This window comes from Gymnodraco acuticeps, unplaced genomic scaffold (assembly GCF_902827175.1).
Source record: "Gymnodraco acuticeps unplaced genomic scaffold, fGymAcu1.1, whole genome shotgun sequence".
NCBI lineage: Eukaryota > Metazoa > Chordata > Actinopteri > Perciformes > Bathydraconidae > Gymnodraco > Gymnodraco acuticeps.
In genome coordinates, this window is record NW_022990042.1 from 4,612,754 (window position 1) to 4,623,906 (window position 11,153).

The 11,153-nt window shown below is 39.7% G+C and overlaps 1 protein-coding gene across 1 annotated transcript; it reads left to right on the top strand.

Moving 5' to 3' along the window:
* The first annotated feature begins 937 nt into the window (after positions 1 to 937).
* Positions 938 to 10,352, top strand: LOC117545455 (phosphoglucomutase-1-like). The gene is made up of 11 exons (XM_034215226.1): positions 938 to 1,361; positions 2,532 to 2,694; positions 2,943 to 3,089; positions 3,545 to 3,670; positions 5,888 to 6,078; positions 6,155 to 6,309; positions 6,934 to 7,049; positions 7,146 to 7,281; positions 8,074 to 8,257; positions 8,403 to 8,531; positions 9,805 to 10,352. The coding sequence occupies exons 1-11, from the start codon at positions 1,104 to 1,106 to the stop codon at positions 9,892 to 9,894; spliced, it is 1,695 nt and encodes a 564-aa protein (XP_034071117.1). The 5' UTR covers positions 938 to 1,103; the 3' UTR covers positions 9,895 to 10,352.
* Positions 10,353 to 11,153: the final 801 nt, after the last annotated feature.

Consider the following 11,153-nt stretch of genomic DNA (forward strand, 5'->3'; position numbering starts at 1 on the left):
TTTTAGACCATTAAAATCATCCAGATAAACATGTATGTGTTGATTTTTACTATATTAGTATTTTTGCTTCTGTAGATTTCTCCTAAATTCACCAAATGTTATTTTTGCAAATTTAAACATAAATCTCAGAGAAAAGTATTGTCTTAAAGGGGCCATATTATGATACTTTTCAGGTTTATATTTGTATTTAGTTTCTCTACTGATACATGTCTCCATGCTTTAATGTTGAAAAAGCTCTTTATTTTTCTCATCCTGCCTGTGCTGCAGCACCTGTTTTCACCCTCTGTCTGAAACCAGAGCCCAGTCTGTTCTGATTGGTTAGCTGTTAGGCTAAGGGGCGGGACATCTCTTATCACATACAATATGTTGGAGTGCTAGACAATAGAAGCACAAGGGTTACATGGTGATGTCACTATGTTACAGAAGTAAACAAAGGAGTCCAATGGAGGTGTTTCAGGCAGGGGGGGAGTGTGTCAGAGAGAATCTCCCTCTGGAGGGCACTTTGGGATTGTAGCCTTTGCAGACCATTTACATGGACAAAAACCTATAACACTACAGGAAAGGAAAAAACCCAAAAAGCATAATATGGCCTCGTTAAGGTGAGAAATACACTTTGGAAGTTTCATCAGTTTGAAATGTTCCAATATTCACCTTTAGTGTCTGCTTTTAAAAAAGGGGAAATATTCCCTCCTCAAATAGCGCTCCTAGATTAGAGATGCCATCCTTCTGTTTGCATATCAGAACATGGAGCACAGCTGCAGCCGTTCAGACGGACAAATAGATCCAATAACACCTCAGTACTTCCACTCTGACACACCCAAACACACTGCTTTGTGGCCGGGCCTGCAGCCTTGACAGTGATCTCCCTGCACATGTGTGAAGGAGCGTCTTCGGTTACCTCCCATGCCTCTGCACACACATTAGTTTGGAAGGTTATTTTGGGCCTCAGAAGTACCACAGTGAAATAACAGGAGGAGTCAGGATCATACACTCCCACTCTGCTCCTGTGTACACTTCCCCATGTCAACTGACAGGGGACTTCCCTCTGAACAACACGTTCCTTCTCTAGGCTCTTGCATTAAGTTGGAGTTACATTTGAAACAATGGACAACAGTCCTCTGCAGGTGTTAACGGTCCCTACAGCCCCCTACCCCGACCAGAGGCCCGGCACCAGCGGCCTGAGGAAAAAGGTCTATGTCTTCCAGTCCAGGAAGAAATACCTCCACAACTACATCCAGAGTATCTTCTCCTCCATCGACCTGCGGGACCGACAGGGATCCACAGTGGTGGTCGGAGGGGACGGCCGCTTCTTCAACAGAACCGCTGTTGAGGTCATTGTGCAGATGGCAGCTGCCAACGGGGTCAGTGTCCCCATGTGTGATTGTTTGTGTTTGTGTGAGCACGCTGTTCAATTGGTGTTTGTGTACATGTGTGGGCGGATGTGAGCACGTGGGTGTCACCATGTTCTTATCCTTTTGTTGCCATAAGTTGTACCAATCTCTTATATCTCTTAAGTATATATGAGGGAGGCTGTGGCTCAGTAGTGTGCTGGACTTTGAATCAGGGGATAGCAAGTTTGAGTCCCATGACATGTAATGTAAAATGTAATGTATACTATATATTGCCAAAGTACATTTAAAGACTCCCCTATTTAAATTGTTTTATTATTTTGCAGCTATCTGAAAACAACTAATTTATTTGTCTTGTATAATCTTAATTTAGTAAGTCAATTTGGACTTTTTCCCACATCCTTAAACTCCACCCAATTTAAATCCTGTTTCCAGAATAAGATAAATGGCTTGCTTGCACTTCAGATCAAACGTAGTCTTAACCCGCAGCCATTTTTTCGCTGGTGACCAATCGGTTATGGGCAAATGCAACTCCTAACCGAGATAAGAAGGAAGAGAGATGGTTTACTCCATAGGCAAGTTAAGTTACTCCATCATCAACTCAAATATGTTCTACTCCTTCCCGAATGATCAGGCATGTGAGCTGCTTGATTTCCTTATACTTGCCCTGGGAGGTGGCATAATGAAATCAGTATTCATTCCTTTTTCCAAATACTTGCATGTGCAATTGCCTGATGAAATTACAATTATAATTTGCAATTGGGAGCCGTTGCTCATCAGAATCTGTGAGTAATCAATGCAAGATAGTGATAGAAGACAGTTTAATGCAATATAACAGCAGCCAGTTGCTCCCGTAACTACGGCTCCTTCACATAGAAAAGAAACATGTTTTCTATTCTCTTGCCAGGTCCAGTAATGAGCTCTCTGTGATCCAACGGTTTAAATTACACAACCTTAAAGCGCCTGATGCTTTCTCAGTAGGATCGTTAGAGAGATTTAAATTACACTCACACATAATAAAACTTGCCATAACTGTCATTCATTAAATGAAGTCCCAGTTACTTTAAGCAGGACGAACCAAACCTGATATTCTGTGACATTCCCTTCCCTCCCCCACTTAGATAAATTAAGACACACACTCCTCGAAGCCAACTCTCACACACCTGTGTGACATTTCCTCAGGTGGGTCGTATGATCATTGGACACCACGGGATCATGTCCACGCCGGCCATCTCCTGTGTGATCAGGAAATACAAAGCCATCGGTGGCATCATCCTCACTGCCAGCCACAACCCCGGGGGACCTGATGGAGACTTTGGCATAAAGTTCAATACTGCAAACGGAGGTATGGAAACTGGAGTGGAGGAAGCATGCAGGGGGCAAGAGAAAAATAGTGTTACGAGAGAAGTTAACAAGGCCACTTTTAGACACAGTGATGAGATCAAATGTAAGATTGTCTGGGATAAACACATTCAATTAAGGATTCATTCATATCCAAAACAACCTTATATTATCCTCAATCGTCTACAGTTCTTTAGTACACCACTAAATGCAATATCATGTGTTATGTTGAGACTATTCTTCTTCATGTAGGTCCAGCAAAGGAGGCTGTCACAAACAAGATCTTTCAGATCAGCAGGACCATCGAGGAGTTTGCCATCTGCCCCGGACTGCAGGTGGATCTGACCAGTCTGGGCAAACAGATGTTCGATCTTGAGAACAAGTTCAAACCCTTTTCAGGTGAAGTGCAACATCTGTCTGACACCCATTACTTTAAATAGGAGAAGATAGAGGTAATGAGAGAAAAAAAAATTGGTATGTTGATGTTATTACGTGAAGATGCTTGATACGTTTATAAAAGACTTGTTTTATTTTATGAACTAGTGAGATTACACACTTTTTGTATGGAAGAGAATTAGGGCCTGGTAAAAGGGGGAAAATGTCCAAGGAGGGAATAAAATGTTAGAATTTAATTGGAGTACAGACTTTAGATAATAACTCAAACTACTACAGTAGCTTTATCACATAATAAAAAAAAACATTTTTATTAGCAACGTTTTGACTTTATTCTTAACATGCACATTCTTCTCTGCTATGATTGGCCCTAATGGTCTTCCGTATATTCTTCAGTGATCCTTTTCATCATTTATTAATTGATAATAATGTATACTTTTCTTACTGTTTGTTGTGTCCAGTGGAAATTGTGGACTCTGTGGAATCCTACGCTAACCTGTTGAGGAACATCTTTGACTTTTCTGCGCTGAAGGAGCTTTTATCTGGAGAAAACCACATCAAGATCAGACTGGATGCCATGCATGGAGGTGAGAGGATATTAACCAAGAGCATGTCATCTCATCAAAAATATTCTCTGTCACTCTGAATACAAAAGACAGAAAGATTATCATGTCTAAACATGCAGGGTTAGCTTTAACCCTCCTATTGTCTTGGTGTTCCCCCCTTACTTTTCTTTTTGTCGCTGCTTTTAATTGAACTATTCATATCTTAGACTGCTTTTCTTTTTAATGACTGATTTTAAATGCCTTTTTCTTAATGTCTTTCATTTTTTGTAAAGCACTTTGAATTGCCTTGTGTTGAAAAGTGCTATATAAATAAACTTGCCTTGCCTTGCCTTACTTTGGTGTTCGAGGTCAAATTTGACCGGTCCTGTTTTAACTGCTATTACATTAACACAAAAACCATTAATCATCACCACATTTCATTTAACACCCTTTCAAACTGTAAATATTGTATCAGACTGCTGGTATACATGAACAACTGCAGTAAATATACAAAGAATAGACACTGAACATGTATTGCGTGTGCCAGGTGTGATCCATGTGGGGGATGGGCACATAAGGGGGGGACACATCGGGAACACCATGGTGTTACAAAGTTGACTAAATCATCCAAAATTCAATGAAAGTGGTGATCCGCAATTTTATATGTTCAAATGTCTACTGTGAAGGATATCATAAAGCCTTAATGCAATCGAATGTTAAACAAAAAAGTTATGATTGATGAAAGTAGTAAATCGGTCAGATTTGACCCGAAGACAACAGGAGAGTTAAGAATAATTCAAAATGATCAGGTTACTAAAGCTATTTAAAGCGTCCCCAAACATTGAAACTCGATCTAATGGGCCAACAGATCTCACATCCCCTGTGCCAACATTTAACAGGAAGTCATAAGAATTTATATTTATAGTGCTTCATTTTTACAAGATACAACACCCCTACTGCTTTTGCTCTGGACTTTCTCTCTATTTCTCAAGCCATAGACACAATACAAATCAACACGCTAACTCTTTTGTAGTTTTTGTAGTATTTTCAAGTCTTTGTGCTTAGATAACCAACAGCTGGCAGTGACTTTATATCTACCTATTTATATCTACCTATTACAGACACATTCATTTCCTAACATTCGGTCTATATGCTGTAAAATGTATTATCTCTTGGATTTACACACGGCATCTATTGCACGTCTGTCCGTCCTGGGAGAGGGATCCCTCCTCTGTTGCTCTCCCTGAGGTTTCTCACATGTTCCCTTTAAACTGTGGGTTTTCTCTGGAAGTTTTTCCTTGTACGATGTGAGGGTCTAAGGACAGAGGGTGTCGTATTGTCATACTGATATTCTGAACAATCTGTGCTGTTGTATTTGCTGTAAAGTGTCTCTACTGTAGGCTAATTTTATTTTATGTACAGCATTTTGGCTCGACCAAAAATCGTTTATAAATGTGCTATATAAATAAAACTTGATTTGATTTGAACCTCCACATTTGAAAAAGTTGAGCCAGTGGGGAAGGGCCTTAAAGCAAAAATGATTTTAAATATCCAGCCGGGGCATCTGTTGCAAAATCTGAATGTATAGAAGTCATATGAGTTATATGAGAAAATTACACTATTTCTCAGTTCATTTATTACCTTTGTGAATATTTCACTAATCATTGTATGGTCTCAATTGCTAGTTGAGAGCCTTCTTCAACACAACATCTTATTGTTAGAACTTGAACCCTTTGACAGTGTTTTCAGTTCATCAAAGTTTCAGTTAATCCTTATCACCCTGTCACTCCTTGTTACAACAAAACAAGATTGAGACCACCAAAAGATGAGAAGCCATCAGACAAAATCAAAACCATGGTACACAAACCAATGGGTGACATCACAAGGGACAGTTTGTGCTATGTACAAATATAAAAATGAATATTTTAAAGTATTATGTTTGTTTGGCCACCGTTGACATTAAATTGACCGGACATCTTTCAAAGTTGATTTGACTACACATAGTCCCTTGATCCATAGCAACGGTCTATTATCCATAGCAACGGTCTATTATCCATAGCAACGGTCTATTATCCTTAGCAGTGGTCTTCTAGAAAAAAGAAAGCCCACTGCAGCATGTTCTAAATCGATTAATCAGCATCCAGTATTCAAATAAGCCATACAATTTAATTCCAATTGCGCTATTTCAGACAACCCCATATTTGACTTCCGTAGTTCATAATTGTCTTTATATCTTATCTCTGTTTCTCTTCTCCCCAGTGGTAGGACTGTATGTAAGGAGGATACTCTGTGAGGAGCTGGGCTGCCCGGCCCACTCTGCCATCAACTGTGTCCCTCTGGAGGACTTTGGGGGTCTGCACCCCGATCCTAACCTCACCCATGCTGCAGATCTGGTTGACAGCATGAGAGACGAACAGTATGACTTTGCTGCAGCATTTGATGGTGACGGGGTAAGCTGTGTCTTTCTTTAGGTTTTCTAAAATGAAACCAACACAAATAATCTCTGACCCTTGTCCGCCTTTCTAGGACCGTAACATGATCCTCGGTAAGCACGGCTTCTTCGTCACCCCTTCTGACTCTGTGGCTGTGATTGCTGACAACATCTTCTGCATCCCATACTTCCAGCAAACTGGGGTGAGAGGCTTCGCCCGCAGCATGCCCACAAGCGCAGCCTTAGACAGGTAAAAACACACAGCCATCAACTTCTACAACCACTGAGTGAGGTTAGAGGGGGGAAATGATTTATAAAGGGATCAAAGTATTGCTACTGATAGACAGTATTCCTACAAACCATGTCAAAGTTGTGTCAAGGATTATTGTGTTTGTAAAAAAATGACAGTTTGCAGTGTTATTTTGAACACAATTTGTTTTTGAAATTGCCACAACGACAGCTTGACTAAACCTATAATTTAGTTCAAGTGTATGAATAAAAATTACTATTTGTCTCATTATAGCACTGGATATTACTTTCAAAAAAGTAAAACTCTATCGTCTTGTACACGATTTTCCATGCTTTCATGCCTTAATTTACCGCACTGCGTTCATCAGTGCACAACAGATTTGAGTAAAACAAAAAATATACTCCCTTTTGTCCTGAATCAGGAATACTTTTGGAATCTTATTGTGAGATTTTATAAGATTCTCATTAATAATGCCCTGATTTTTTAAGTTGAGGCCATGTGAAACTTAGAGTACTTATGTCGCAATATATTTAAATGAAATTGTTGCATTTGCATAAGTTGCATATTATTAATAGTAGTAATTATAATTTAAAGGTTCACTGTATTCTTTCCTTGTATTCCCAGAGTAGCCAAAGCAACACAAATAGAGTTATATGAGACTCCCACTGGCTGGAAGTTCTTTGGGAACCTAATGGACGCAGGCAGACTGTCTCTGTGTGGAGAAGAAAGCTTCGGCATAGGTACTGTACTGAAAGTTATTAGATCAAAAGATTGGAATTAACTTAGTGTCGGGGGTAAAAGACTCTAATGTAATTTAATAACATCTCGTCTTTCAGGCGGAGGCCATATCCGTGAGAAGGACGGGCTGTGGGCCGTGCTGGCATGGCTCTCCATCCTGGCCTCCAGGCGGCAGAGTGTGGAGGACATCCTGAGGGAACACTGGCTCAAATATGGAAGGAACTACTACACCAGGTGTGACGTCCACACACCTGTGTTGTTTATCTGTTGTTTTGTGTTCAGAGTTTACACCATAATCTATTAAAAAACCAAAAAATCAGCAAAGCAGTGGAAATAGAAAGAAACAAGTAGAAATAATGTTCATTTTTTATTTATACGGATGTAGTTTGGATTTATGGTACAGATACAGGTGAAGAAGATGCAGGTCATGGCTGACACCTAGTGGAATGTATGTGACATTACATATTTTTTAAAGTCCACTATCTGGTAAATACAAGATAGATAAGATTTGTCTAAAAACAGTATTTCCCTTTGTGGAAATAAGTACCAAATGTAACCAGATATATTATATATATTCTGCATTAAGACTTTCAGACTCTATGTATTACTTTCGAAAGGCTTTTCTCTCTCACACAATAATATAAGATAAGATTAGATAAGAAGGACCTCGGGAATGTAACCCATTGTTAATGTTGTTAATGTTATCACTATTGAGTCAACACACATGGAGACATTATTTACTTTTCCTTCATATTTTGTGTCTTTTGTTAAGGAAGTAGCCTCATTAAATGTGCAATTGGCATTGATTCACGTCAATGATTCACCAGTTAATTGTAATTCATTTACAAATCCATGGACTTTAAAATCCCCTAAGTGTTCCAGAAAGACATTTATTGAGTATTATTTTGGAAATTGGTGGATGGTGCCTGTCATAGCGTTGGCCTCCCATTAAACTCACTTGAGACCACTGTAGAGTAAGAGCTCTTATACTCATGTAACAGAATAAGTGTTCTGTTTTCTGTCTAGATATGACTATGAGAACATAGACATAGATGCGGCCTGTGAGATGATGGAGGATTTGGAGATCTTGATCGCCGACAAGTCCTTTGTCAAGCAGAGATTTGCTGTGGAGGACAAAATCTACCAAGTGGAAAAAGCAGACAACTTTGAGTACACAGACCCGGTGGACAGCAGCATCTCAAGGAACCAGGTACACACACTGAGCTGTATTCCTGTAATAATGCCGTTTTTTTTACGTGTACAGATACTGGATGTAACCTGATTGGAGCTACTCAGCTGTGCCTGCAGATCCTAAAAGCTTCACTTAGTCTGTATTGGGCTGTTTTTCACCGCAGGGTTTACGGATAATCTTCTCTGATGGTTCTCGGATCATCTACAGACTCAGTGGGACGGGCAGCCAAGGGGCGACAGTCCGAATCTACATAGACAGCTACGAGAAGGAGCAGATCTTTGAAGACATACAGGTAAATATATTAAATTCTGAAAGCTTAAAGTCTGAGACAGGCCTCATCATTTTGCACTATATGAGATGTTGAAGTGCCATGTGGTAGAGAGGAACATGGCAGGGATAACCGGCGTTATCAATTGTAAACTCACAAAAATCAAACTATGCACATGTCCTGAAAAATTGAAGCTCATTTATCAGCAACGAGAACCCAGATGCTAGGCATAATTAAAAAAAATCAGCAGGAAATTAATCTGAATCACATTTTTGCTAAAGTCTAAACACAAATTGGCTAATTGTACAGTCTCTTTTCAACTGGTAAACACTGGCCTTCATAATGCCACACCCTAAATGCAATTTTGTCTCACTCACTCACGTTTATTCAAACTCTTGGCAAAACAATCTTCTGCCAATCATGTGTAAGAGCATATAAGACTTCTCAGGTGACCTCCATGGAAAAGCAGCATGAGGAACAGACAGTAAGAGGAAGAGAGATTTTATTTGTTGGCAGTCAGCTGATCGTTTTACAGCATTTCAGTGACACATAGTACATTGCATTGTTCCCTTTTTGTATTTGTGCTCTGATTCCATCTTTACCTCCCCAGAAAGACTGTTAAAACCTTTTCATACTGTAGTCTCATTTACCTTACCATTGCAAACACTGTGATAGGTATTATTAGTACATTCTTAGAACTCAATGCAACACATATTATACTTTCAACTACTCTATGACTTACACCATGACTCTTGGAAGCTTGGTTGTGACTTAACAGTAATTGAGGCTCATTGTATCCTATGGCTCTACAATGATTGAATCAATGCAATATTTATATGATATGTTCACAGTTTTGTATAACAATGAAGGAAACAGTCCTAGTACTGTATGTGCAACTACAACTTGAAGCTATTTTGGGACGACAAAAAATAATCTAAACTTTAAAAAAAAAAAAAATGTCTACAAATGTGTTGGGATTTAATATACGACATTGCCAGAGAAAGCCAACACATTTACAAACAGTATTTCAATGTTTAATTTAAGTGTTTAATCAATGGTATGGAAGCCGTGTGTATCATTTAGGTAGGACAAATCAATTTTAAGAAGAAAGAGCATTTTCTGAGAGGTCAGTGTTGACCAAATAATTATGTTCTGCTTTGTGATTGCACATCTCATAAATTGAGCTATTTCAGCGAAACAGTTAATGTCTCCTTATAGTTAAATATTAATGAGGAAATGCATCCGAGGCGTCTGGCAGCCAGCTGCTTGAGTCTAATATCATCCTTGTCTGGGACAGGTGATGCTGGCGCCCCTGGCAACCATCGCTCTGAAGATCTCTCAGCTCCATCACAGGACGGGCCGAAGTGGCCCTTCAGTCATCACATGAATCCCCTTCCTATTTTATTTCCTCTTTTTGTATAAACTGAGCTTCAATTCCAAGTGTAGCTGCACAACATGCAGGAGTTTGCATGTGAGGCTAAAATGTATCTGGTGATTTATTCTGTTACACATTAAACTGCTTTTTATTTTCGGGTTATGTGTGGTGTTTTCCACATATAGCAGAAACCTAGGGAAGGGAATATGGCTGGCCATAAGAAAATAAATTAGTTATCAAAATAAAGGTGAAATGTTGAAAATAATATTTAAATGTTGGGAATCGAAATGCAGAGAATAAAGTCTAAATGTCGAAAATTAAATGAAAATGTTGATATAAAAGATGAAATGTTGAGAATAAAGATAACATTTTGGATATAAAGTGAAAATGTAAATGTTGAGAATAAAGTAGGAACTATCAGCATTAAGTCTAAATGTCAAGAATAAAATCAAACTGTTGAGAATAATGTCGAAATGTTGTGATCAAAGTCAATATTTGTAGTAGTCTGAAAGTATAACAATCCTTTTTATTTTGTGGACACCAAAAAGACAGCTGCGACACGAAGCTCACACGGGGAGTGTGCGAGAGGAATGAGAGAGAGAGACGTATCCGGCTGGGCCCTCTTCTTATAGGCTTTTCGACCCAGGTGCAGCTCATCAGGTAATTGCCGGCCCTACAGCACTGGATCCTGTAAACAGAGAGAGAGAGAGAGACCACGGAACGCCTAGTGGTGTGTAGGGGTCGTCACACTCCCCCCCCCCCCCCCCCCCCCCATAAAGAAAAGAGTTCCATTCAGAACACCGTTAACTACCCAACAGGACCCACCAACAGTAAACATCCCAATTTACCCCACATATTTTCCTTTTCTTTTACTTGACATTATTTGTATCTGTACCGACCGTTTGTAGTTCCTGTACTTTCCTCCTTCCCATCTCATCAACTCCGGCTCCCAACAAGGCACTTTAAGAGCTCGGAGCACAAAGCATCGGCCACCACGTTATCCGAACCTTTAATGTGGCGTATGTCCAGACAATAGGCCTGTAGATAAAGCATCCACCGCATCAACCTGCGATTTGGGCAACAAACTGAGTGCAAGAAAGCGATGGGGTTATGGTCTGTGTACACAATCAGAGGAACACTAGAGCCTACATACACGTCAAAATACTGTAATGCCCAGATGAGCGTGAGGGTTTCAATTTCGATCACAGAGTAGTTCAACTGGAATGGGTTACATTTCTTAGAATAGAAACTCACAGGGCGATCCACCCCAC

Bases quoted from the DNA above. Each gene is read 5' to 3' on its own strand.
- LOC117545455 (XM_034215226.1), top strand. From the start codon at position 1,104: ATGGACAACAGTCCTCTGCAGGTGTTAACGGTCCCTACAGCCCCCTAC. The intron at 3,090-3,544 runs GTGAAGTGCAAC...TGTTGTGTCCAG, and splicing joins CAAGTTCAAACCCTTTTCAG to TGGAAATTGTGGACTCTGTG. The intron at 8,258-8,402 runs GTACACACACTG...TTTTCACCGCAG, and splicing joins GCAGCATCTCAAGGAACCAG to GGTTTACGGATAATCTTCTC.